Genomic DNA, 26,580 nt, shown 5'->3' on the forward strand with positions numbered 1-26,580 from the left:
GTGTCAGGAAGGGCTCCCCTCCCCCAGGGTCTGGGAGGCCAGGCCTCCCAGTTGCACCTATACCTGCCTCGCCCCAGAAGGGAGGGCTGGAAGTGGATGGGGGCCTCTCATCACCCTCCCATTTCCACTCAGCACTGCCCTACACCCCCCGTCCATCCTCAGCTCTGGATCTGGCCCTAGGGCCCCTAGGCCCTGTTTAGGCACTGCTCAGAAGGCAGTTGCCCCCTTGGGGACCTGCACAGCTCAGCCCTGCTGGTGGGCCCATGAAAATGGACCCAAGCCCAGCATGGGTTGCGGAAGCCACAGAGAGGAAACAGGGCTTGAAAGGCCTGTGGGTTGAGGAGACCCCTGGATCGCTGCCCACCTCAATCCTGCCTGGTGCAAGCCTGCGCTGTGAACCCCATGCTGTGCAGCCCCACATGTGGAATCCCCCAACTGCCATGCGTCAGCTCAACACCCCCGCACTGCCTCCCCTCGGGCAGCCCAAGAGAAATTTCCAGCTTACTCAGCTTGTGTCACCGGCGTCACCTGTGGGCCTCCGTACTTCCTGGGGGGTGTCCCAACTGCCATCTCCACAGCAAGGGCTAGGACAGGCTCAGGGCCTGGTAGGGGCGCTACAGGCAGGCCCAGAGATGCCCCCAGCGCGCGTGCCCAGCCTCTGCTGCACTCAAGCTAATACTGGCTGCGCTGTCTGACTCAGATCCTCAAGATGACACAGCTCCCTACGGCAGCACAGAAAAGATGAAGCGCTTCACATGTGACCAAAGCCAGGAGGTGGTGACCGCTGTCTACTCTCCAGCATGTCCCCAGCTGTCTGTGTTCTGGATCCCAACATCCTCCCCCGCATCAAAATAGACACACCTCCTCCTTCAGTCTGCCCCCACAGGCCTGTGTGCCGAGGGGCTGTGACACCCAGAAGGGGCAAATCTGCTCTCCCTATCTATCTGTTGTGAGCAGGCCCCAGAGCCCACTGCCTCTGGGAGCTAGAGGAAGTGACAGCAGCAGAGCCAGGGGCACTTCCTGGGGACAGTGGCCAGGGGTGTGGCTGCCTTCCAGGGCACTGCTGAGGCGGGTCCTCACTGGCCTGCCACTCCTACGACACCAGTGCCAAGACATCCCTATCAGATTCCTCCAGCAGCGGCAGCAGCTGCCAGGAAGCAGGGAGGGTGCGGGGTTGGGCAGGCCCCAGAGCCCTGCCCTAGAGAGCAGGGTCCAGGAGAGAGGGCTTGGGGCCAACACCAAGCCCTGCAGAGACTGTTTCCCGCGTCTGAAATGCTAGGTGTGGAGCCTGACAGAGCTCTGCGCTTGCGGCAGTGAGGCCGAAGTGCAGCCATACACCAGCCTCCACAGCCCTCCAGGTCTCTGTGGACACCACTGCCCAGAACCAGGCAGATGGTCAGGGAGGACGGCTTGGACAGCCAGGAGCGCAGGTGTCCAGGACCCACCCCCCACGCCTCTCAGCACCCCCACGCCTCTCAGCATTCCCCCCACGCCTCTCAGCACCCCCACGCCTCTCAGCAGTCTCCTGAGCCTGGTGGTGCTAGTCCAGTGACCGTCCAGTGTCCAGGACTGGAGTGGCTCCACTGGTGCCTCCTGTCCTCACCTGAGAGCTCAAAGAACAGGCCTCAGTGGCCTCCCTCCCCTTGACGCCCTGGTGAGGCACCCGGAAGTCCAGCCCCGTGATTCCCTGTGCCCGTTGTACATCCATTCAGGTCAGGAACAAGTGTTTATTGAAAACCATCTGTGCTGGATGCTGCACACCCAGGGGAGGCCCACAGATCCCAGCCCAGCAGAGTCTGCTAAGGAAGATGGCAGCCTTAGCTGTCTGTCTCGCCCATGTCCACCGTGCCTCTCGTGGTCTGGGGGACTCATCACTGTCAGGATCCTACCCACTTCCCTCAATGTGGGGAGCAGGGCTGGGCCCAGAGCGGTACACGGAGCAGAACCACTGTTCCCAAGGTCAGCCCAGGCAGGCGTGTGGGGAGCGTGGCTGGAGGGGGGTGTATCAGGCCTCATGGCCACCGGTCTCCCAGGTGACCCTTCTCCTCCAGCCGCTCACCCCGCTCCTCTTCAGGGAACTGGCAGCTGTCGGCATCCTCGGCCGGTGGCAGTGGCACTTTCAGGCATGGCTGGGTCTCTGCGAGGGGGCTCTGGTCAGCAGGTATCCTGGGGCCCATCTCCCCTTCCCCAGGACACAACTGACCTCGGGGCTGCGTGTGTTGCCTCCTCAGCTGCCAGATGTGCAGGCTGAGCTGGGCTGTGTTTAGGAGAAGGATGCAGATGGCCACAGCAAAGATGATGATCAACTGGCCGTGCGACTCAGCAGGCAGTGGTCCTGGGATGCACATGGCATTATGGGTCTTGTTCCCAGGGAACATGGTAATAAAGCCAGACTGCGCACAGCTGTGATGGGGGGGAGGAGGGTTTAGACGCTATTAGCCTCCATCACCCAAGCAGCCCCACTGAGAGGACAGCTGTCCTCTGAGCCATTTGTGGGCCAACACACTGGGCATGACAGGACAGGCTCCCCTGGAGTGGGCCTAGCTGGGCTGGCCAGGTCCCCACTCAATACTTACTCTGCCCAGGGTCTGCAGCGGCCCTCGTGACCTGCAGAAAAGGTGCCCACAGCACAGTCGATGCACTCAAAGCCAAACTTGAAAGCCCCTAGGACAGACAGACACACTAGGAGCAACGTGGGTGGGCAAGGAAAGGGTGTGCCAGTGCAACAGTTGGGCCCTACTCATCGCCCACAAGAGATTTCTGATGCCCATAGGATGAGGACCTGGATACTCAGTGCCCCATGTATGCGTGACCCAGAACTGTCACTGTTTGTCCCTATGAAAATGGGCAGGGCAAGGCAGTGCTTCCTGGGCCACAGTGGGTGGCTCTGAGGGCAGGACACCCCACCAGCCTTCACAGCCAATACTGCGTGGGCATCTGCGCGCTCATTCTGCATGGAGAAGCCCGGGCTAAGATGGTGAAAGTCCCAAACTGCACACCAGGAGGCAGCTCTGGGTGCCATTCCTCCTAGGACTCCGGACACTGTTCCTCATCTGCTCAGGGGCTGTGCCTAGGCCCCCACAGGCAGACATCCTCAACTGTGGGCTCACTGGACACCTGGTCCCTATAGCGCCAGCCTGGCTCCAGACCACACCCCTGGTATGCTTGGAGACCCACAGGCCTCAGAAGTGTCCCACAGACATACCCTGCGGCCGTGCCTCCTGGCCCGGTGGGCATGGGTGGTGCTTGCAGGTCCTGCACTCGGGGTCTTCACAGTGGAATTCCGGCTGCATGCACACGCAGTTACCCTTAGGACATACCTCCTGTTCTGGGCAGGGATAAAACAGCTTCTCAGCCACCAAGCTAAGCCATTCCCTCTCCAGGGCTGCTCCTGGCCAGCAAGAGGGATGGGCTGCCTCTCATTCAGCCAGGGCCAAGATCCTAGGCTTTTTCTAGCTCAGTTTCTCTCTTTCTTTCTTTTTTCTTTTCTTTTTTTTTTTTTTTTTTTTGCCAGTCCTGGGCCTTGAACTCTGGGCCTGAGCACTGTCCCTGGCTTCTTCTTGCTCAAGGCTAGCACTCTGCCACCTGAGCCACAGCACCCCTTCTGGCCGTTTTCTATATATGTGGTGCTGGGGAATCGAACCCAGGGCTTCATGTATATGAGGCAAGCACTCTTGCCACTAGACCACATTCCCAGCCCCTCTAGCTCGGTTTCTTATTCCAGGCTCCTCAGAGTTGGCAGTGCCAGCTCCTCATATCCCACCAGAGTTTTCCAAGGACCCTTGGCCCACACCGGCTGGCTCCCCAAGGTGCTAACGGGCAGCTCAGCGGCTGGCCATATGTTAACACCAGCAGTAGGGCCCTCAGAGCTGTCCTTCAGCAGTCCCCAAGCATGGTAGGCAAAGTTTTGGGGTTTCTCCTGTGGTCTGTCCTCAGACTTCCCCCACCCATGGCAGGTGAATGCTGAGTGTCCCAACGGGGTGTCATTAAGGGAGACTTTTTTCCCTACTTCTTCCTGGCCCTCAGACACAGCGTGCCATCTCTAGCTCCCTCCAGATCCCACCAGACTGAAGTCTTTTCACACAGAAAGTCTGTCCCTGCTGCTACCCTACCCCACCTCTGTTAGTAACAGTGACCAGGCCTGAGCATGGTGGGGGAAGATTGCCACCTCCACATGCCTCTCCCCCCCTCACCCCCCCTTTTGACTCTTTACCGGGAGCACAAGAGCAGCAGCAGCGCAGGTGGGTATCAGTTCCTCTCAGGAAGCAGCCAGGACCGCAGTTGAGACCCGCCACAGGGCCCTGCCCCAGGCCCAGCACCCAGAGCAGGGCAATCCCGCACAGGGCTGTGGGTGCTCCCATTGCGGTGGCTGGCTGCTCTCAGAGTCCTCTGGCCTGGTGATTTTAGGCTCCAGCAGGCTCTGACAGGCCCTGCCCCCGCCCTGCACCACCTCTGACACCTCCCCCCTGCACCTCCTCCAGTTTCCTGGGGGTGTCCCACTGGGCTCTCAAAGACATTCTGCACCCAGAAGGGCCGGATAAAGCAGTGTGTACTCCACGATCATTCCACACCCCCAAAGCACTCAGCGCCCCTCCCCTCCCCCAAGCACCTCAGCGCCCCTCCCCTCCCCCAAAGCACTCAGCGCCCCTCCCTCCCCCAAGCACCTCAGCACCCCTCCCCTCCCCCAAAGCGCTCAGAGCCCTTCCCCTCCCCCAAGCACCTCAGCACCCCTCCCCTCCCCCAAAGCACTCAGAGCCCCTCCCTCCCCAAGTTCCATGGTGGGGACACGTAGGACAGGCCCACCTCACCTGATGCACTGACAAACCCAGAAAGTAGATGCTGGCTGCTTGGAGCCCCCAGGCCTGGAGGTCTGCTAGGAGGGCATGAGGGGTCCACCCAGCTGGGCATTCCTGGGAGGCACTGGAGCCCATGGCGACATTTGGTCCCTTGGCTTGCTTGCTCTCTCCAGTGCATTCATTCACTGCCTAGACAAGTCCAAGTACCTGGACCGGAAGAGGGTGACTTGCCTCCTGGAGGGACTGGTGCCTCTCTGAGCCTGGGTTTTCCCCTGTGGGTTCTGGAACCCTGACCCAATGAGGAAGCCTCTCTGGGTTGTTGCATTATTTCTCACCCTTCCAGTGGGATCCACAGGGGAGCTGCTGAGGCTTCTGGGAGTGCGCAAAGCTGGTTCAGGAGATGAGGGTGGTTTTGTCCACAGGCTGGAGTAGTGACCATGGTGAGGTGGGCAGGCGGCTCAGGAAGCCCTTTTAAAAACTGCAGCTGGAGGAGTTACCAGCCTCAGAGGTGAGTCCCCCAGGAGACAGTCCTGGATTCTGCACTCCTAGCTGTCGGAGCAGAAGTCCTTCTTGGAGGGAACTGGGGCAGAAGACATGCCACAAGATTTCCCTGGAGCCAGGTGGCATCACCAAGAGAAGAGGGACAGGGCAGTGTCCGAACCAGGTTTCTGCCTGTTTTAAAGACCTAACAATATATCCAGGTCTGTGCTAACACAGAATACTGTGACCCTAGAAAACTACTCACGTCCCCTGCAGACAATGCGCACCTTGTGAGACACTACTCTTCCGGCAGAAGGGGGCTCCCCTGTGGGCGGGGCTGGCCCACCTGGACTAACCCGAGAGCAGATCTGTGCGGTGTCCCCTCACCACGAGCGTCGTGGCCCTGGTGTTGCCTCCCAGTCTGACCATGGGCAGCAGTCATCTGGTGCAGTCTTTTTTGTTGCCAGTCCCGGGCACTGTCCCTGGCTGCTTTTGCTCAAGTCTAGTGCTCTACCACTTGAGCCACAACGCCACTTCTGGCTTTTTTCTGTGTATGTGGAACTGAGGAATTGAACCCAGAGCTTCCTGTATGTGAGGCAAGCACTCTGCCACTAGGCCACATTCCCAGCCCATGGTGAAGTCTTGCAGGGTGTATGGTTAGGGTTCTGATGGCCAAGGCTATTAGGGAACTGGACAGAGCTGTCACAGCCCCGCACAGGTCACAGAGATCAAAGAATACAGGTCACACTGTGCGTGTACATATACACATGTGCGTATGTGTCTGCGTGGTGCGCATCTGTGTGCGTGCATGTGTGCATACGTGCTGGTGAATAGGTGATGGCAGTAAATGTCAGGGCCCTTGGCTTCCTGGGCATTTATTTACAAGAGCCGGCATCTACCTGCTGGTCACCACCCCTGCATTTTGTGAACTGCTCCTGTCCTGTGTCAGATGATGTCATGCCATGTTGGAAGCAGCAGAGGGGGCCAGCACACTGAGTAGAAGGGGCTGGAAAGGGAGCCTGCCGTGGAGGCGGTTAAGGAGTTCTCAGGGCAGCAAAGCGCAAGGACCCACTGTCTAGGGGCAGGCAGAGGGCCTGGCTGGGGAAGAGGCTTTGGTGCCCTGAAGTGGGAAGGGGGTGAGAGCTCAGCCCAGAAGGGAGGAGGTAGTAACTGATCTCCCCATTATGGGAATGAAGCCCCTTCCTTTCCCATGACCTCCAACCCCGCAGGTCCCCCTGACCTCCTGCCCAGCACCCCAGGCTGGACTGTTCCCACAGGGTAAGGACTGTAGTTTGCTATCTGTTGCCTCCACCCAGACCCACGAGGGTGTCTAAATAGATCAAGTGGCTGCTCCTCACAGGAGGAGGCTGGAAGTTGTCAGAAAAGGAAGAGGGAGGGGAGTCCGATTTGAGAGAAAAAAAGCCAGTGGGGAACAGGAGGCAGGAGCACAGAGAGTTAGGAATGAGTCCATCCAGTCCCCCATGCTGGACACTGTACCTTGAGTTGAGGGAGTTGCACGCCCCAGCTCGACACAGGGGCTCAATTATCACCTCTAGCGACAGACTGGGTGGAGGATGGGGGCCTGTGCCGGGCCAGTGGCCACAGGGTGGCAGGAGCAGGAAAGGGCTGTCCCTGCTGCCCATCTTTGGCCCTGCATGCCTACCTCACAGCCGCTGAGATTTAGTGCCCTGCATGTCAACGATTCCTAACATGGGGCATACAGCACCGACCTGGGTTGGTCTGGCCTCTGGTTCCAGTTGCACAGTCAGTCACACTAGTGTGTGTGTGCACGTGCACCTGCATGCCAGTGCTAGGAGTTGAACTCAGGGCCTGGGTACTGTCCCTTATCTGTTTTGCTCAAGACTAGTACCCTACCACTCGAGCCACAGCTTCACTTTAGCTTTTCTGATGGTCAATGGGGGAAAGTCTCAGGGACTTTCCTGCCTGGGCTGGCTTTGAACCCTGAGCTTCAGATCTCAGCCTCAGGAGTAGCTAGGATTATAAGCATGAGTCATAGTGGCTCACATCATTTCTGTATGAGGTCAGAGTTTTCTAGGTGGCTAGGTCTCAGGGCAGCCCAACAGGGACAGTGGTCCAGAGACTCATACGACGGTGCTCAGTGAGGGATACTGGACTACCATTCACCAGGGGGCAGCCACGAAGGCTGGAGACATGGAAACAGGCCTCTCCAGTGACCAGGACCCGCAGGGCCCCGCCTGCTCTTGTTGGTGCCCCATGATGGCTCCACCCCATCACCTGAGGCTTCAGGATCCCCTGAGGCAGCAGCTCCCAACCAAGCCCCTGTCCATTTCCTAGGGCTCTTCAGGTGCACTCTACACTCCCCCTCAAACTGGAGTGCACCATGCCCAGGGATGAGGCTCAGAGAAGACCCCAACCACCTCTGCTTGAGGCCCTCCCCAGCCCAGGGGTGCCCTCATGGATTCATAGTTGCCAGTATGTTTATTGGGGGTGCCTCCAAGCAGGCAGTATGCACAGCATACATACATACATACGCATGTACGTACATACATACATAGGAGAGGCAGAGTCAGCTCAGCACCTAGAACGGTGCATGCATGGCAGGGACAGACAACCCCGCTCCTAAAGTTCTGCTCAGACCTTGACCAGCGTGGAGTGTGTGTCTGCCTGCTCCTCCTGAATGGGCGTCCGAAAGCTGCTTCCCCCTGGGAGGGGAAAAGACTGGGAGGTAGTAGGGGTGTGGTGGGTCTCCCCACTCTGGGTGTGGTGAGTGGTGGGTCTCACCACTCTGGGAGATGGGCTGGGCCCACAGGGGGCACTCACCAGAGGGTTTGAGGACAGCAGGCCACTTCCAGGCCCTTCGGAGCAGATGCAGGGCCAGTAAAGCAGCCAGAGGAGCCGTCAGGCCCAGGCCTAGGCCCAGGACAGCAGCCAACATGGGGCCTGAGAGGAGAGGCTGAGTGAGTCTGCCATCTCTCCCCCCTCTCCCTCCTCCTTAACTGGGCAAAGCCCACGTACCCACAGGGGCCTCTGAGGCAGGTGTCAAGGGCTCCCGAGAAGTATGAGGCCAGACTTCAGTGGGATGTACCACCGTGGGCCTGGCGTTGGGTTCGTGGGTCTCCCAGGCTGTGGTGGCCAGGGGGCTCCTATCCTCACATACTGAGTCTGAGCTGGTGCTGGCTGGCCTCAGGGTCCGCTTCCCAGCTGAGGTGCAGCTGGGGAAATGGGATATTGGTCAGGCCACAGACAGGAGTGGGGCCCGCACTGGGTCATCACAACTCTAGACCAAAGGCATCTAAGACTCTTGCCTAGATACCCCCTGTCCCCGGCCACAGGCCGTCCCTGGCTTCAGCACCAGCCTCCCTGTGGCCCTTCAGTGTCCTCTTTCTGCCGGGCTCTGCACTCCTAATTCCTACCTCTACCTTCCCTGCTCCCTCCTAGAGTGGAACCCAATGAGAACCTCGAGGCCTGGACTAGGGTCTCGCATGCCCCGCTACATCCACAGGGGCCCCTAGAGGGGCTGAGTTGAGGGGGCATGTGTCAGGAGCTTCCCCAGCCCATGGCCTCTGCTCCCCAATCTGGCCCATGGCACACCAAGCCTCTTACCCTCCAGCCCCATTGGTACCCCAGTCCCCTACCATGACACTCACTTGGTCCAGGGCTTGCAGTCCTGGTTGTTGCCTGGAGAGAAGTGACCAGGAGGGCAGGGGACACAGTCTGCAGTGAAGATACTGAGCAGATTAACTGCCTAATGCCACCAAGTGGGACCCCAGATGCTGTGATGACTGGAGATGAGGCTTATGGGGCTTTGGCACTCAGCCCCCGTGGCAAGTGAGGGGACACTCCTCCTGCTTACATTCCACCCACTAGCCCTGGCCTGAATGCTGCCTAAGGGCCCCAGTCTTGGTGTGTTCCACCTAGCCCGGACAAGTTAGAGAGATGCCAGGGGAGAGGCAGCACCATTACCAAGGCTCATGATCAGGGGATCAGAGCAAATGGACTCCGGCCGTCTCACAAACACGCCACACACAGCCACCCACCTGCCCTAGTGCAAAGTCACCCCCAAGCTCACCAACTCCATACTTGTAGCCATCCTTGAGGGGCTGGGTACCAGGCTTACAATGGCAGACCGTGTCCTGTGTGGGTGTGCAATTCTGCTTGAGCTCACTTCCACTTCCTGGAGGGGGTGGTGAGGTAGGGGCTGTGGAAGAGGCCTGGCCAATGGGGTGATCAAGGCCCCAGGAGAGGTGAGCTTCCTTCTCTCAGGCACAGAGCAGAGGCTGAGGAACTGCTACATTCTGGCCTCAGAACCCTCTGCAGGCGCTGAGGTCCTGGGCTTTTCACTTTTCTACTCCAGAGAGCCTCTCCCTATGGCCACGCTGTCTCTTCCAGCCACAAAGCCCTGGGGGCAGCTGGCCCCTCCAGCCTCCTTTCCCCACCCTCTCTCCACATGCATCCAGCCTACAGCACAGGAATCTCCAGAGCCTCCCTGTCCAGGCCAGCCAGCTCAGACAGGGCCACACACCAACATGCGCTCCACACTGACTCCATGAGGTCCCACTGGACTCTAGCCCCAGGAGGAGGCGCCCCAGGAGATGCCTTGGCTCCCTGGGACTGCCAGGGGAGCTGCCTGCACTGTGGTTTGGCTTTGGGCTCATGGGAACACAGGCACCCACGGTGGTGCTGCTGCCCTCGCTGGGCAGACAGCGAGGGTTGAGGTAAATGGAGCTCACCGTGGTTGCACTTTGTACACTGCTTGCAGGGTTCATAGTTGGCCACATCATTGTAGAAGCCGGGCTCACAGGGGCGGCACACAGTGTCTCTGGTGACGTCGCATCGGCTCACCATGCCACTGCCTGCAGTGAGGCCGGCCAGGTCAGTGGGGTCGGCCATGCTCAGACCCCTGGGCTCTCACTCAGTCAGCTCCCTGGGGCTGAGGCAGGGCCTAGCCCACTCCCTGCTGGACTAGCTCCTAGCAGGCCCAGGTGCCCTGGGGCTTCACGCAGTGTCATCTGAGTGCACTCATCCCGGTAGCCTGCACCGGTGTTCCCATCACTCTCCTTCCCCAAGAGCCCCCCCTCACCGCGCCCCTCACCCTTCCACCCAAAGTGTCCAGGTCACTCACCTGGCTTGCAGTCAGGACAGCACCGGCCACCATGCGGGTAGGTATTTCCAACACAGTTGAGCTTTGCCAAGGCTCCAAGCACCAGACCCAGCAGTAGAAGGGCTGCAGGCCGCCAAGCCTCTGCACACATCCTCATCTGCTCTCTGCCTTCACAGGAGTCTGGGTTTTTTCTTGGAGGATGTGGCTATAAGGGCTCTGGGGGGTGGAGGCAGGCCGGTGGTGGGGAAGGCGTGCGTTCATGTCTGTGTTGATGTATACATACACGGTCCTGTCCCTGCCCCCTAGCCAGGACGAGTCCATCTGTCCCCTCTGATGGCCTGGCTGACCCTGCCTCCCAGAAAACTCTGACCTAGGTCCACACTGTCCCACTCTGAGTTTGGAACTCCACGGGAACCCTGGTACCTGCCTCATCCTTGAACTTGGGCCTAGGTGATCCTACACACAGGTAGACAGAGTGCTTGGAGCCACTAGGGCATGTGAAGGGACAGAGGCACTCACTCCCCTGCATACATATTGATGCGCACACATGTGTACACATGCACACACTGTTCACAGGACACACAGATGCACTTGCACACCCATGCTGCCTTACCTTTTCTTGTATGTAAATGTCCCTAGGTCCTACCACTGCTCTGAAGAAGTAAATGGGTTGTCGGGGGCTGAGGGACCTCCTCATGTCCCTTCCTTTTATAGCTTTTGAATATGATTGTGACGAGATTACCTTTTCCAAGTTAATTTAGAAGCTGCATATAGAGTGCCCTGCTGGGGAGGGGGGAATCCCCCACCCAGGAGCACAGGTGAGAGTTGAGGCCCCAGCCCACTTGCAGAAATTCCCAGCCTAGAGGCCAGGCAGGCACGGGCCAAACTACAGCTGAGAAACAGAGGGAAAAGCCATTACTGAAAACTGCCCCCCCTTGGCCCCCTCCCCAAGCCTCTGAAGGGCAGTAGTGGATTATAGGGCAATCCAGGCCTGGCACCAACCCTATCCCTGATGGGCAGACGAAGAAGGAAGGTTCGAGAACCCAGCTCTCTGATCTGCCTATAAATGGGGGGCTTGTATTTGCATGTGCTCTTCTGAAGGCCAGCTAAACTCCCTGGGGTTCCCCTTGAGGTGTTTCTCTCCTTTAGGGACCTGCCTGGTCTTCTGACTGTCCGATCTGGCTGGTGATTAGCATTAACCCACAGGTGACCAGAGATGCACAGAAGCCCGGTGCACTTGAGGTATGGAGAGGATGAAGAAAGATGAGGAAGAACAACAGGCAATAATGATCAAGAAGCATTGTATTATAATCTAACCTGTATAATTAAAACCTTTTTGTACAACTACTAGATTTTTTTAAAGGGGGGAGTGGGGATTTAGCTCAGCAAAAGAGCACTTGCCAGGCAAGTGCAAGGCCCTGAGTTCGGTCCTCAGCTCTGGGGGGAAAAAAAATGGGACTGGGAATGTGGCTTAGTGGTAGTGCTTGCCTAGTATGCATGAAGCTCTGGGTTCAACTCCTCACTACCACACACACAGGAAAAGCCCGAAGTGGCACTGTGGCACAAGTGGTAGAGTGCTAGCCTTGAGCAAAACAAGCTTGGGGACAGTGCCCAGGCTCAGTTCAAGCCCCAAGACTGGCACACACACACACACACACACACACACACACACACACACACACACACACACACACAGAGTCCTGGATATTGGCTGGAAATATGGCTTAGCGGTTGAGTGCTCGCCTTAAATATATTTATATCCCTCCCTCCTGCAGTGGGCCCATATGGGCAGCAGAGCCCTCCTGCTTGAAGCGGCCCCCAGTCAGAACCACACAGGCAGCTTTCCTGGTCATAGGCCTGGGAGGCACTGGCAAGAGCTGCCTTGCTGTGTCCAAGGAGCTGGGGTCTTGAAGTCTCCAGTGGGGACCACGCTGCAAGAAGACACAAGTTGGGAAGTGGGGGCTTTTGGCTGGTGGCCAAGTTTTGGGGGTCTGGCAACTGGTACGTCTTGACTGAGTCTCAAGGTCCTCCCAACTTGGCCTGATCACGACCATCAACCCCCCTCACCAAAAATTTCCCCAATTATATCTTGCTGATTCTGCAGTGGCCGAGTTCCTCTTCCTTGCAGGCTCCCTCTCCTGTAACTACTCCTCTAGTTTAAGGGCCAGCGGCTGCTCTGTCTTGATGGAGTCAGCCTGTCAGATTCCCTGGCATTAAACTTCTCCTCTCCTTTTGGAGGTGTGTGTGGTATGTTTTATTTGGTTGAGATATCTAACAGGAGTCCTCACCACTTCAGCACAACAGAGTCAGCGCAGCCTTCACAAATAGTTGTTCCCTGTACTCTAGCCCAGAGACCAGGTACCACGGCACCTCTGGGATTGCATTGCCCCAGGGCAGGGTCCTGAGTGCCACTGCAATGTGACCCTTCTGACCCAGGACCAAAAGCTGAGGGGTATCCAGTGGCGCTGACCAAAGGCAGACCCTCTCTCAGGTGGATGCTGCCACCAAAAATACTCAGAGGCGGGAGACTGCAGAGCCTTCCTGCCCACGCCATCTGTCTGAGGTCTGGAAAGTCTCATCTTGTCTGTCTGGAAACAAATGCAGGTGCCACCACACACTCTCAGCCAGCAGGAATCCCCACATGGCACAGAGGTGACCTAGCACTTGTTCTGTCCTTTTTCAGTACTAGGGCATTGTTCACAGCTGGTCCCTGAAAACACAGGCAGGCGTACACACACACACACACACACACACACACACACACACACACACACACACACACACACACACACACACCCTAGCTGCGTCCTCCAGACCAGTATTTGCTATTGATGCCACTATCAAGACCCAACTCAGGGTGGGGTCCTGCCCCCCACAGCCCTCTTCACACATGCTCTTGCCCCAAAAGACTGGACATGGCTGAGGTCCTGGCCTCACTTCTACCCCTAGCAGAATTAAATCAATGTTAAGCACAATCTACAACCCCCTCTGTTAACCAGATCACCCACCTCAAAAGCTTTTAGTGGAAACCACTCAGCCACAAAGTCCCCAACTGTTTTTGTTTTCATCTGAAGAATGAAGCTATGAGAAACAGGCAACTCCTGCTTAAACGAATGACTCTCACGACAACAAATCTGTTTTCTCACACTGTACCCTGGAACCCTGTGGTTTGAGGGATTGGGGGAGGACTCCACTCCAGGGCCCACGGTCCTCAACAGGAAGGAAATAGCTTACTTTAGCAAAGCAGGTTCTAATCTTGTCTTAATCTTTCTGTTTTCAAGGAAATGGCAAGAGGGTGAATTATTTTCCACAAGGTAATGAGCCCAGAGGGGCCGAGACCAGCGCTCAGGGCCCTGACATGATCAATGTCCTCAGCAGAGGACTCAAGCACCTCTGAGAATCGAGACACAGTCATCAAGGGCTGCCTGCGACGCGGCACAAGAGACACAACCTGCTAATAAGCACATCTTTAATAAACCTGGGCCATGTCCTGGCCTCGAGATGAGCCAGACCAGAGCATGTGTCCACAGGGCAGCAGGAGGGAGGAGGCTCCAGGGCATCAAGTTGGGGAACATGGCAACGCCCACATGCGAAACAGGCCACTGCTCCAGAGCCACCCAGGGCCCCAGCCAACCACCAGACTTCACTGGGCCACAGCCACTCAGAATGTGTAGAGGTCAGAGAGGAAGGGGGCTTGGCCCAGCCAGGAGCTGGGCCTAAGGGCACTCAGAATTCCTCGTGCACATTGCGGGCATAGTCCATCAGCTTGCTGCCTGTGAAGAACTCGCTGTACTTAAGGATCTCCTCAGGCTCCAGGTGGTGGTTCTGGTTCTCATCAGCAATGGCAATCATCTGCTTCGCCTCATTGAGGGCATTGTACTCATTCAGGGGGTCCATGTAGCTCTGTGGCAGAAACCAGCACGGGTTAGAACATTGTACTTGCTCAGGGGGGATCCATGTAGCTCTGCGGCAGAAACCAGCAGACTAGAAGCCCCTGCTCCAGCACCCACAAGACAGAGAAGTTCGGCGTGGTCCAGCTCAACTTGTCCCCACACTCGGGATGTGCCATGAGAACTCAGCCATGGACACTAGGTCAAAGCGAGGCAGCAACACTTTTGACCTCAGGGACAAGGCAGCCCATATTAACCATACAACCATCCAAAGAAGTTCCTCATTTAAAGTGCCTGTGGGCTGCAGGATGATGATGGAGCATGTTCTGGAACATCCCAGAACATCCATGAGAGACAGAACATGGTGGAGTCAGGACTCCTGGAATACCCACCTGGGTCTGCAGTGGGTCATACAGTGCAAGACACACTGGACCACTGAGTAAGGAGGGCCTGACTAGCCTCCAGGAGCCAGAGTCCCTACGCCCCAGCCCCAGCCTGGCTCAGCTAGCAACAGCACACAAGTTGTGTGTAAAGCCAAATTGCTCCTTCAGCAGTGAGGAAAACAAGTCTGAAAGGCCCAACACAGGACACCAATGATGCATTCTTGGAAGACGACTGACTCACGCACTGGCCCACAAGATGGGCAATGGCCAGCATTCCTAACTCCAACCTCTGCACACAGGTCACTTTATTTTATTTTATTTTATTTTGCCAGTCCTGGGGCTTGGACTCAGGGCCTGAGCACCGTCCCTGGCTTCTTTTTTGCTCAAGGCTAGCACTCTGCCACTTGAGCCACAGCGCCACTTCTGGCCTTTTCTATATATGTGGTGCTGAGGAATAGAACCCAGGGCTTTATATATACAAGGCAAGCACTCTTGCCCCTAGGCCATATTCCCAGCCCCACAAGTCACTTTAAAACTGGGTGTAACATGTGTTTTTCCTTCTGGTCCCATAAAAAAGGAGGAGTAAGACTCTCCTAGATGCTAGATGCCACATTTGTAATCCTAGCTATTCAGGAGGCTTAGATCATGGATGGAAGCTAGCCTGGGGAGACAAATGCAAGAGATTATCTCCAATTAACCACCAAAAATCCAGAAGTGGAGGTGTGGCTCAAGTGGTGGAGTGGCCCGTAGCCCATCAGCCTTGAGCAAGAAAGCTAAGGAACAGCATGAAAACCTAAATTCCAGCCCCAGTACAGTCACCAAAAGAAAAGAACCCCCTAAAATGTGGTAAGGTAAGGCTCGGAGGTAGAGCACTTGCCTAGCACGTGTGAAGTTCTGGGTTCCATCCCTAGCAACAAGGAATCCTTCACTACATACTACAGATGGTGCCACCAGGCAGGGAGTAGCCTGAGAGCTGCTTCCTAGGACAGAGTTGCCAATCAGCAGGGGGACTCATGGAGTCTTCCTGACTCTGGTCTGTGCACTGGAAACCCAGTGACCTGGAGCCACTGGCATCACCCCAGTGATCACCTCAGCCAGACTCGGGCCACCTTGGAGACAGTCCCCTTTCTTTGGGGACCACTGCTGCTGGCTCAGTGCAAAGCCTCAGGGCTGTCCACAGGGCATGCCCAGCTGTCTCAGGCAATCCACAGGCATGCCTCCCTGACCACACTCACCTCCAGCTCCTCCATGGTCACAATGCCATCGTGGTTGGAATCAATCAGGTCTTCAAATTCTTTTTTCCTGTCTTTCACCCAGTTGTCATCAATGTCCTGGCCCTGTTGGTTCTCAACAGTGCCCACAGGCAAGGAGATGAACTCAGGCAGGGAGAGCTGCTTATCACCATCCTGGTCTGTGGACAAAGGGTGGATCTTACAAAAACACCTGTGTGGCAGGTGTTAACTGTGGGTTTGACCATACTCTAAAGATCTGTTCCGCTCCCTCTCACCATTGGGCAGGGGCTGTGGCTGAGCAGAAGACTGAGGAGGCCACTGCCCACTCAGAGCTTGGAATGCTATGAGGACAGACATGGCAGTGTGGGGACAGGCCTTACCCAGGTCCCGGACGATCTCCTTGACCATGAACTTGAGCATGCCCCGGCTGTGCTCGGGGTGAAGGAATGACAAAAACTCCTCCTCAGTCAGCAGCAGGTCAGCTGGAGGATTGTCTGCCTGATACCAGCGGTCTTTGAGGTTCTCAAGGACTTCCTGTGCTGAGAGATGCACACCCATGAGTACCTGGTGTGCAGGACACTGGTGCAAACACCCAGAAGGTGTGCTGGATGACCAGAACACAGGACATCCTGGCCCACACAAGCCAGTCTAGCCCTGGAGAGGCAACACACAACCCCCCCCCCCCCCAAATTCTGTCTAGTTCCCTGCTTCCCAGTACACTCTGAGCTGTTTGTTCCTAGGCAGAAATGGAAACTTCACTCCCAAACTGACTCACCAGGGTCAGCTATCGGAACAAAGACGTCACTTTTGTTCCTTTGTCTTTCACGTGAAACAGCACAAAGAGGACAAGGTACTGCAGAAAGCCCGGTTTCTAGAAATGACTGAACAGTGAGCAGAGCTTCCCACAAGCCCTCCTGTCTGGGCAGGGCACAGCTCTGGACACATAGCCCTTGCACTCTGAAGCAGCAGTTACCCAGGCATCTCCTTCTGTCTCCCACTGACCACTCCCTGTGGCCAGCGGCCAATATGTGGTGTCAGGCATCTACCAGAAAGCAGGCCATTCCGTCCAGAGGCCCTGATAGCCATGGCTGCCCTGAGGGCTCAGCCACGGGCTCTGACCTGCCCACAGCCAAGTCCAGGTTACCACAGTTCCATCAGGACCCCATAAACCTCCAAGTGACCACAGACAGTCTAGTGGCCTTCACATTTAGCGCATTCTGGTCAACAGACTATTCTGTGGCAATCTACCTACACACTAGATATATTTACAGGAAAGCAGGAAGAAGAGAATAGTGACAGGGCCTTCTAGGGAGCTACTTAGGGAGGCTGAGGCAGCTTACATGAGCAACTGTGCCTGAAAAAGATACGGGAAATATGTTCTTGATACATTGTATATTGTATATATGTCTACCTGACCTAGAGAAGGGATAGGAAAACAGGGCATAAGATATCACAAGAAATGTACACACTGCCCTAAGATGTAACTGTACCCTTTTTGCACAACACCTTGTCAAAAAAATTTGTGTTCAATTAATAAATAAATTAAATTTTAAAAAAAGATACAGAAAGGTGGGCACAAAGAGCTTGGGGGTCTATGTTCTCCACGGATGGAGGGATGAAGTCTATCCTGAACCCTTACCAAAACAGACAGACCTGCTGGGACAGGTCTGTGTTCTAGTCAGGATCACTTTGGAAGGCAGCATGGTATTCTCGCAGCTGCTGCCCAGCCCAGCTTTGCTAAGACTTGAGTGGACATTCCATCTTCTGGCTCACCCCTACCCAGCCCCACCTATGAGCAGGCCCTTGTTTGGGAAGAGGGTCTTGAAGGCTGAAGCTCTTATAGATCTGGAGATAAGTCCTCCTGTCTCTAGATAGGGCCTAAGCCCAGAGATCATTGTCCCTACAAGGACACAGAGGAGTCAGCCATGACAGTGGAGGGGTCAAAGCAATATAGCCACCAGAGGCAGGGACATAGAGCAGATTCTCTCCTAGGACTCACACTGTGTGCCAAGAGTGTTTCTTAGAAGCCTTGTAGGAGCAGACACTGCAAAGACCTCCCAGTCCCCAATCCCTAGAAGCTGCTCATATTCCCAGACTGAACAAACAATAGAGGGCCCTACAGTACACTGAAGTCAAAGAGATCAACACACAGACGGCGCAAAGTCAGAAGCAGCTGAGTTTGGGCTGCTGACTTGGGGACCCAGGGACTCCAGAAGAGAGTGATTTCAAAACATACCTCTACCAGGGCTGGGAATGTGGCTTAGTGGCAAAGTGCTTGCCTAGCATGCATGAAGCCCTGGGTTCGATTCCTCAGTACCATATAAACAGAAAAAGCAGATTGTGGCGCTATGGCTCAAGTGGTAGCAAAAAGCAGCTGAGGGACAGTGCTCAGGCCCTGAGTTCAAGCCCCAGGACTGGCAAAACAAAAAACCAAACATACCTCTACCAAGTCCTGAGAGCAGAGATGCTGACAATGGACCTGTGCCCAGGAGGCATGTGTCCTGGACAGGACACTCTAATCAAAAGCCCAGATTCCAAAGGAGTAACAAATGATGACAAGTACCAGGGCACCAAGCTCCTCAGTGCCAGGAAATGCACGGTCCTCAGGGGATCCTGTGCCCAGGGAACAGCCAGCTGGCCACTTCCCTGTCTCCTCTAGACCCTCAGGAGTGCTCTGATGCCAGTGGAGTCACAGCCCCAGCTTCCCACTTCTCAGCTGTCCCAATCAATACCCATATGTGTATGGCTGTACTGGGATGTACCCATGCCTCCTGACAGGCAGACAAGCTCATCCCCAGGAATCCAGCCCTGGCATCCCAAGTCATCTACACAGCTGGTGTCTCCTGCATTCTCAGTCAGTACACCCCTCCTAACTCCAACAACCTGAACCAAGAACTCACTCTCCTCGTCCACTTTAAGCTCCTCATGATTCTTGATGGCATCAGCAACTTCCCTCTCATTGTGGCCTTTGCTTGCCAAAAACTTCACTTTGTATTCATCCCAGGACACATGGCCTAAAAAAGAAGATTCCCCATCAGGATACAATGTGAAATAAGACAGCTATGCTAGGGTACCTGCTACAAATCCTTGGGTCGCAGCAGCCATAGGGCAGGTGCTAACTTCCAACTTCACATATCCTGCCAAGGTAGTGATCACGAGTGAAAACTGCTGGCATCAAGCCCATGGCTCTGACCAACATCGCATACCCATCTTCCCCATCTGTAGAGCCTGCTTAGATCTCATCTCTGAGGGCTAACAATATGGGTCTATGTATGAAGGGGAGCGGGGGTGGGGGGAGAAGCCAAGGACAAGCATCAAACTTCTAATGAGAGTAGATTTTTTTTTTTTTTTTTTTTTTGCTAGTCCCGGGGCTTGGACTCAGGGCCTGAGCACTGTCCCTGGCTTCTTTTTGCTCAAGGCTAGCACTGCCAACTTGAGCCACAATGCCACTTCTGGCCGTTTTCTATATATGTGGTGCTGAGGAATTGAACCCAGGGCTTCATGTATACGAGGCAAGCACTCTTGCCACTAGGCCATATTCCCAGCCCCAGATTTTTCTTTTGCAAGTTGTGGGGTTTGAACCCTAAGCCTAGGCCCTGTCCCTAAGCTCTTCAGCTCAAGGCTAATGCTCTACCACTTGAGCCACAGCACCACTTCCAGTTTTTGAGAGGATGACTAGAGATAAGTCTTACAGACTTTCCTGCCTAGGCTGGCTTCAAATCACGATGAACAGATCTCAGCCTTCTGAGTAGCTAGGATTACAGCGTGAGCCACCAGTGCTAGGCTTCTTGGTTTGTTGTTTTTTTTTTGTTTGTTTTTTACATGGAATATTCCTATGTAACTAGTCTCATACTGTTGATTCTCCTTCCTCAGCCTCTCAGTACTGGGATTACAAACCCATGGAGCTAGGGTGATTTTTTTTTTTAAGTTAAAATACTTGGGTCACATTTGCTATTTGCTCTGTGTCCTACAACTTCAACTCTGGCTGGGCTCAGTCGGTGCTCCTCCAACACCCCCACCCACAGCCTGGCCTCCCACTCTGGCCTCCACTCTCCAGCCCCATGGCCCAACATCTTACCTCCGAGGTCCCACCTGTCAAGGTCAGCACATGCCACCTGCCCCCACCCACTGCCCCTCCTGCCCAGGCTCCACTGTGTGGGCTCACGCACCATCACCATCAGGGTCAACAGCTCGGAAGTGCAACTTGTTCTCCCTGACAGCCTCCTGGAAGTGTTCTGCTGTCTTCTCCATGATCCAGCGCTGCATCTCCTCAGCACTAATCCTCCGGTCAGTGTTTGCATCCACTCTGAAGGCAGACACATAGATAAAGACACTCCACAGACACACGGACACCGCTTGGCCCTGGGAACACCTCAGGTAGCTGCAATCCTGTCATAAACGGTAGTGAAGTCGAGAACCAGAGACTTAGGCACATATTGGCCATCTGAGATTGTATTTGGGGCTGCTGGTACAGTGGGGCAGGAGCTGCTGCTGCTCGGTGGCAGTGTCTCCATCAATTATCAGGACCAGGCCCACCCTCCAGTCACAGCTTCCAATTTTTTTCTTTCTTCCTTTTTTTCCCAGTGCTAGAGATTAAACCCAGGGCCTTTCACATGCTAGGCAAGGGATCAGCTAGTTAAGCCACATCCCTGGCCCCAGATCATGGTCTTGATGTTTTATATGCTTCAGATAACCACACAACACATTTTCATACATGGAAAAGACCCTGTGGGGACCTCATGTTATGTCCAGTGATGAAAGAGGAAGAGATCCAGTGCTCTGGGGACAGAGATATGGGGGCAGATTACAGGAATATTCAAACACACAAAACAGAGGGGATATCACCAGCTCGCTTCACCTGAGTCAAATACTTCCCAGGGCAATCCTGGGCCAGGCCTCTAATTGATACTGTAGCTTGCAGGGCCATTCCAGGTCCAAACCATGCTAGTTCCAGCCCCTTCATCTGAGCCAGCCTACAGACAGGGTAAGCACACACACTGCTCCAAAAGAGTGCAGATGGGTGGGAGTCTGAGTCTCACTTCCTGGCTTCCTAGGACAGCACCGCAGTCCAGCTCTGGCTCTCCAAATCCTACCTACCCAGGGTCCCAGAGGAAGGCTCTTGAGGTTTCCACTAGATCCTCAGCTCAAACACTGCACACCTCAACAGACGTTTGGAGTAGCCTCCTCAGCACGTCGAGGTGGGCCCCTGTCACTTCCCACACTGGGCAACTAGGCAAGCAGGCAGCCAACACATGTGCCAAGTTCAGCCAGTGCAGGGACCACCTACTTGGAGAAGATGACCATTAGCTTCCTCCGGCTCCTCCGTGGCTCTGCATCCTCATCAAACCCATCCACGTCCTTCCCCAAGAAGACCTCCTGGTGGAAGTCCTTGTTGAGGTGCCCATCCATCTCTAGCTTCACCCCATTCAGGTGGTCTGGGGGCAGGATTTCATTCTCCTCCTTGTTGGCTGCTCTCTCCCGAGTGGACGAGTGATTGGCAGGTCTGGCAGACACATCCATCAGAAGGATGAAGCCCAGGAGCCAGAGGCCCTGAGCAGCCAGACCATACAGCTGACCCTGCCTGGATGTCATTGCTGCCAGCTAGACTACAGTGGATGCCTGCAAGGTGTGAACCAAAAGCTGACGACAGGGGAGTGGCAAGAAAGGAAGGGAGCTCACAGCTCAAATTAGAGCCCCAGCTGCCACAGGGAGAAAGCTGAATGTTGAAGGCAAATGGCAGGCTTCAGACCCCAAAGAGCAGCTAATGGTCTGCAAAAAAAAAAAAAAAGAGAGAGAGAGAGATAGAGAGAGAGAGAGAGAGAGAGAGAGAGAAATCCATTGTTTAGTGGAACCCAGAAAATACAGCACCAAACATACTCATTTTATCACATGAGACAAAAGTCCTTAGTTTATAGGACCAAGACCACACATGGAGTTGGGCATAGTGGCACACAGCTATAATCCCAGCAATCGGGAGGTAGAAGCAGGATTGAGCGTTCCAGGCCAGCCGGAGCTATATAACAAGACCCTGTCTCAGAACAACCACCACACGTGGTGTTCATTACAAACACTGCTCAAAGGTGTCACCAACTCTAGGGGCACCTGTTCCGACCTACTGCACAGTATAGCACTAGCCTGACTGTCCTCACTCAACACTTGTCACCTTAGCTAAGTCATCTTACCTTCCTGGACTCAGTTTCTCACTAAGAATCAGGAGGCACCTCATCTCCACCTGAAGGGGTTGCCAACACTGACAGCTGAGAGGGTTGCTCAGCAGCACACCCACCCCACACCCCTATCCCATACTGATACACATGTGGGCACGCACTTACTTACACTCAGATGTGTACCAACACATGTCCTCATTCGCATTCACTGAGAAACACCAGGAAGCCTGCCCTGACACACAGAGGTGGGCACCTATGTTCTTTCCCAGAGTCTGTCCTCCTGACAAACACCCACCAGGCCTCCAAGTGTAGCTGGGCCCCACCTGTGTATTGTAGTTGTCTCCTATTCTGCCTAGGCAAGGGCTTCATCTTACTCAGCTTCTGTACTCTAGCTTTGCTAGATTATCAGTGTGCAGTATACGTTTAACAATTGCTACCTTTGAGAACGTTAAACAATGGAAGTGCTGCTCCAAAATACAAAGTAATGCCTATATGGCTGTTCTTAGGTGGGCAGGAGCTGAACCAGCCTAGGGTCATTCTAGAAAGGAACTCTGAAACATATACTCATGTTGTTCTCAACACTACCAAGGCTGCTTCCTTTCTGTTGAGGTATGATCCTGTGTCTGTCTTGCCTTGGCTCTCCAAGACAGGCAAGCATTAAAGAAGAACCAAGGCAACTTCCTTCTAGGGTTAATTCCACTCTCTGCTTTCACAGAAATGCATGCTATGAACGAATACACTGTACTTTGCCCCTTGCAAGAACAGTCAGTTTTCAACTCTATTTATCTTGATTAATACAGGGAAGTTACTCTCACAATGCTTAACATGAAAAACAACAACAACAAAAAATTTAACTACAAATACCACGAGTCCATCAAACGTCAAACGAAACTTCCTCTCCTCAGTTCACCGTAGTTTTGTGGGTTTTTTTTTTTAAGTACTGGTAATGTAACCTAGGGCCTCACACAAGCTAGGCAAGTACTTTGCCACTGAGCTCCCCACCTCTCCAGCCCAGACTAGCTATCTTACTGTGAGAGCAACAAGAATGGCACGGCTGAACGAGCTGCACAACTGCTCTTTTCCTAACCTCTGTATGTGCCATGACATCAGGAGTTCAAGAAACAGGGACTTCACTTTGCCACAGCCCCTAGAGGCATCAGTTCCAGACTAATCAGTAACATTTCACAAGAAAGGGTAAACACATCTTCATTGAAGGTGATGCAGAAACACTTTACCACCATTAGTCAGGGTCTTGAGAGGGATCACAAATAACGCTCATCACAATATGCCACCTTAACGTTCCTATTTTTATTATTAATGATTGCGGCTATCTATGCCTAGGCTTAATTTGTAACTTAGAACTGTAGACAGGTATAGGAAAAAGGAATCTACACAGATCTCAGATCACCCCTCAAATCAGGGTGGGAACTTCTTTATTTGCCATCTTTGGGTTTCAATCCTGGTGAAACTAGATCATTTCTTGTCATCAAAAACAGCCTAAAAGCTCTGCTGGGAACCTGGGGATGGGTGGTAACGCAGTTGCCTAACTTTCATGAGGCCTGGGACTCGATCCCCAGACCCACCAAAAGAAAGAAGGGAAAAAAAGCTAAGGAGGAAGGGAGGAGGAGGGAGGGTGGGAAGGAAGAAATGAAAAAACTAGTAGTGTCAACAAGAACTACCAACTGGGTTGAGCCAGTCACCCAGGCCTCTCTACACAGGACTTCGAACCTCCCAATCCTAACAAGGGAGAGTACGGCACACATTTTACCCAGGAAAATAACCGAGGCAGAGGGGTTGGCCCACGAGTCCGAGGTCCCAACGCCCATCGGTCGCAGGCCCAACTCAACTCTCAGTTCCCCGGGTGCCGAGAGTTCCGGCCGTAGGGCTCCGGGAGAGGGGGCCGGTGCGCGCCGGGTAGGTGCGGAACGAGACGTCCGCGGGGTCACGCCGGGTGGGATCCGCGGACCCCGCCCGGCCTCGGCCTCTGGGCCCGGCCCTCGCAGTGCGACCGCGGGGCCCGGGGCGTGCGGGGGGCCCGCCCGGCCGTCACTCACCGGCCTCCTACCGCGCGGCGGGAGGGGGGGGCGGGGAGAGCGCCGCGGAGCGTCCGAGACGCCGCCAGCGACCCTCGGGTCAGACAGCCGCCATCTTTCTTCCGGGAAGTGGCAGGCCAGACGGCCGGGGGCGGCACGAGCGGGCGCGGCCTTCCGTGCGGACGCCGGAGCCGCCATGATTCCTTCGGGCGGAAGTAGTCGCGCGGCCTCTCCGAGACGACCAATGAGAAGGGTGCGCGGGGGGAACGTGACTGCGGCTCCCGGCCGGGTCCCCGCCGCCGCCGCCGCCGCCGCCTGCGCCGCCACCGCCGGCACTCGCGTACTCGGGGTTCTTCCCACTGACGGCGCCCCGAGGAGGACGGAGGGGGGGGGCGGGGGGGACCGGCGGGCGCCGCCGCGCGCACGCGCCCTCTCGCCGCCGCGCCTGCGCGCTCGGCACCCTCCGGCCCGCGACATGAAGCTGCTGCGCCGCGCGTGGCGGCGCCGCGCAGCGCTGGGGCTCGTCGGCCTCGCGCTCGGCGGCGCGGCGCTGCTGTACCTGGCGCGCTGCGCGTCGGAGGGCGCCCGGGCCGCCGGGCCCGCGGCGGCGGCCGCCGGGCCCCGGGCCTCGGCCTTCCTGGCCGTGCTGGTGGCCAGCGCGCCCCGCGCCGCCGAGCGCCGGCGCGCCGTCCGCAGCACGTGGCTGGGCGCGGGGCGCCGCGGCGCGCCCGGAGACGTGTGGGCGCGCTTCGTGGTGGGCGGCGCGGGCCTGGGCGCCGAGGAGCGGCGCGCGCTGGAGCTGGAGCAGGCGCGGCACGGGGACCTGCTGCTGCTGCCCGCGCTGCGCGACGCCTACGAGAACCTCACGGCCAAGGTGCTGGCCATGCTGTGCTGGCTGGACGAGCACGTGGCCTTCGAGTTCGTGCTCAAGGCGGACGACGACTCCTTCGTGCGGCTGGACGCCCTGCTGGCCGACCTGCGCGCGCGGGAGCCCGCGCGCCGCCGCCGCCTCTACTGGGGCTTCTTCTCCGGGCGCGGCCGCGTGAAGCCCGGCGGCCGCTGGCGCGAGGCGGCCTGGCAGCTCTGCGACTTCTACCTGCCCTACGCGCTGGGCGGCGGCTACGTGCTGTCGGCCGACCTGGTGCGCTACCTGCGCGGCGCCCGCGAGTTCCTGAGCGCCTGGCACAGCGAGGACGTGTCGCTGGGCGCCTGGCTGGCCCCGGTGGACGTGCGGCGCGAGCACGACCCGCGCTTCGACACCGAGTACAAGTCGCGCGGCTGCAGCAACCAGTACCTCGTGACGCACAAGCAGAGCCCCGAGGACATGCTGGAGAAGCAGCGGACGCTGCTGAGCGAGGGCCGGCTGTGCCGCCGCGAGGTGCAGCTGCGCCTCTCCTACGTCTACGACTGGGCGGCGCCGCCCTCGCAGTGCTGCCAGCGCCGGGAGGGCATCCCCTGAGCCCGGAGGGACCCCGCGCCACGCCTGGGCCGAAGGGCTTCGGGGCTCACTGCTCGGTGGGCTCCGGGTGGTCTTCCCTGCCTTTGGAGGGGGGGGGCCGGCGCACCTGAGCCCGCCACCCCCCCACCCCCGCCCCCGCCACCCCCCCGGGACCAGCCCGGGAGCGCTGTGCACACTGACCTGCAGGTGGTGTGTTGGACTCACCTGTGTGTCGCCGCCCAGATGGCATTCGGCAGAATTGTACTGTTAGGGCAAGTTAATTTATTTCGCGTCTCTTGTTGCATTCTTTGTCATGTCCATCTTGAGATTTGAGCTGGTTTTATGCCAACTGTGGAATGAGTTTGTGGTATATACACTTCACTTGCCTGTGAACTATTTATAAATACTCTAAATTTGTGTAGATAAGTTTTAAGTTGGTAGTATACAGGTCTCAATTTTTTAAAATTATTTAAGAAAAGACATAGCAGAACTTGAAATTTGTGGGTTAATCTTGTCAACAGCCTGAGTGGCCAACCCCGGTGTGTTTAAACATAGGGGAATTTTTAAACTATCCATTCCTTTTTAAGTTTACACATAAGTCAGTCCCTTTGTCTCTTTGTGAACAGACTTTCCTTTTAAGGTCTCTCTACACAGTCCTCCAGATTCTCTATTCCTCACACAGCCTGAGTTCCAGGAATCTCAACTCTTGTGTGGTGACGAGCCTTCCCAGATTCTGTCTTCAGAAAACACGATTTGCCAGCTAATACCCGACCACATGAACCTTAACAGTACACACCCCACACACCATCTTTGTCCCAGTTTAATGTGTTTCTTGCACAAAATAGCTTTAAAACAAAATCGCCTCAGCCTTCTGTTTTGTTTGGTTTGCTTTTTTGTAACATAGTCTCACTATATATCCTAGGCTGGCCATGAGCTCTTAAGCCTCCTGTCTCAGCCTCTCATTCCTGAGTTTGCAGATGTGTGCCACCATGCCTGGCTCTGACAGCCTTTTTTTTTTTAGACACCTGGATGTGTTCCTGCCTGGACTCTGCTCTCCAACTTTGGGGCACTGGACAGG

At 55.8% G+C, this 26,580-nt stretch overlaps 4 protein-coding genes across 10 annotated transcripts; 1 reads left to right on the forward strand and 3 right to left on the reverse strand.

The window, feature by feature from the left end:
• Window positions 1-1,731: 1,731 nt before the first annotated feature.
• Window positions 1,732-4,460, reverse strand: Tnfrsf18 (TNF receptor superfamily member 18). Of its 3 annotated transcripts, XM_048350046.1 has the most exons (5): window positions 4,214-4,460; window positions 3,206-3,328; window positions 2,577-2,664; window positions 2,204-2,403; window positions 1,732-2,137 (listed from the first exon to the last, which is right to left on the reverse strand). In XM_048350046.1, the coding sequence occupies exons 1-5, from the start codon at window positions 4,359-4,361 to the stop codon at window positions 2,013-2,015; spliced, it is 684 nt and encodes a 227-aa protein (XP_048206003.1). In that variant the 5' UTR covers window positions 4,362-4,460; the 3' UTR covers window positions 1,732-2,012. The 3 variants fall into 3 exon arrangements, with proteins under 3 accessions (XP_048206003.1, XP_048206002.1, XP_048206004.1); XM_048350045.1 differs by having other exon boundaries at window positions 1,732-2,403; XM_048350047.1 differs by having other exon boundaries at window positions 1,732-2,403; window positions 3,206-3,323; window positions 4,214-4,289.
• A 3,407-nt stretch (window positions 4,461-7,867) lies between these two features.
• On the reverse strand, window positions 7,868-10,726 carry Tnfrsf4 (TNF receptor superfamily member 4). 4 transcript variants are annotated; one of them, XM_048350042.1, is made up of 7 exons: window positions 10,381-10,726; window positions 9,781-10,111; window positions 9,328-9,432; window positions 8,906-8,972; window positions 8,274-8,470; window positions 8,079-8,198; window positions 7,868-7,960 (listed from the first exon to the last, which is right to left on the reverse strand). In XM_048350042.1, the coding sequence occupies exons 2-7, from the start codon at window positions 10,037-10,039 to the stop codon at window positions 7,890-7,892; spliced, it is 819 nt and encodes a 272-aa protein (XP_048205999.1). In that variant the 5' UTR covers window positions 10,040-10,111; window positions 10,381-10,726; the 3' UTR covers window positions 7,868-7,889. The 4 variants fall into 4 exon arrangements, with proteins under 4 accessions (XP_048205999.1, XP_048206000.1, XP_048205998.1 ...); XM_048350043.1 differs by having other exon boundaries at window positions 8,906-8,936; window positions 9,989-10,111; window positions 10,381-10,724; XM_048350041.1 differs by having other exon boundaries at window positions 9,989-10,111; window positions 10,381-10,722.
• A 3,085-nt stretch (window positions 10,727-13,811) lies between these two features.
• On the reverse strand, window positions 13,812-24,242 carry Sdf4 (stromal cell derived factor 4). 2 transcript variants are annotated; one of them, XM_048350039.1, is made up of 7 exons: window positions 24,086-24,242; window positions 21,152-21,633; window positions 20,034-20,170; window positions 18,765-18,878; window positions 16,245-16,403; window positions 15,868-16,043; window positions 13,812-14,262 (listed from the first exon to the last, which is right to left on the reverse strand). In XM_048350039.1, exons 2-7 carry the CDS (start codon window positions 21,454-21,456, stop codon window positions 14,086-14,088), a joined length of 1,068 nt encoding a protein of 355 aa, XP_048205996.1. In that variant the 5' UTR covers window positions 21,457-21,633; window positions 24,086-24,242; the 3' UTR covers window positions 13,812-14,085. The 2 variants fall into 2 exon arrangements, with proteins under 2 accessions (XP_048205996.1, XP_048205997.1); XM_048350040.1 differs by lacking the exon at window positions 24,086-24,242 and adding an exon at window positions 23,800-24,000.
• Window positions 24,243-24,539: 297 nt separating this feature from the next.
• B3galt6 (beta-1,3-galactosyltransferase 6) lies at window positions 24,540-25,982 on the forward strand. The gene has a single exon (XM_048349804.1). It carries the CDS (start codon window positions 24,540-24,542, stop codon window positions 25,521-25,523), a length of 984 nt encoding a protein of 327 aa, XP_048205761.1. The 3' UTR covers window positions 25,524-25,982.
• The last annotated feature ends 598 nt before the right edge of the window (window positions 25,983-26,580 follow it).

The sequence above is a fragment of the Perognathus longimembris genome, chromosome 7 (assembly GCF_023159225.1).
Source record: "Perognathus longimembris pacificus isolate PPM17 chromosome 7, ASM2315922v1, whole genome shotgun sequence".
In the NCBI taxonomy this organism is placed as follows: domain Eukaryota; kingdom Metazoa; phylum Chordata; class Mammalia; order Rodentia; family Heteromyidae; genus Perognathus; species Perognathus longimembris.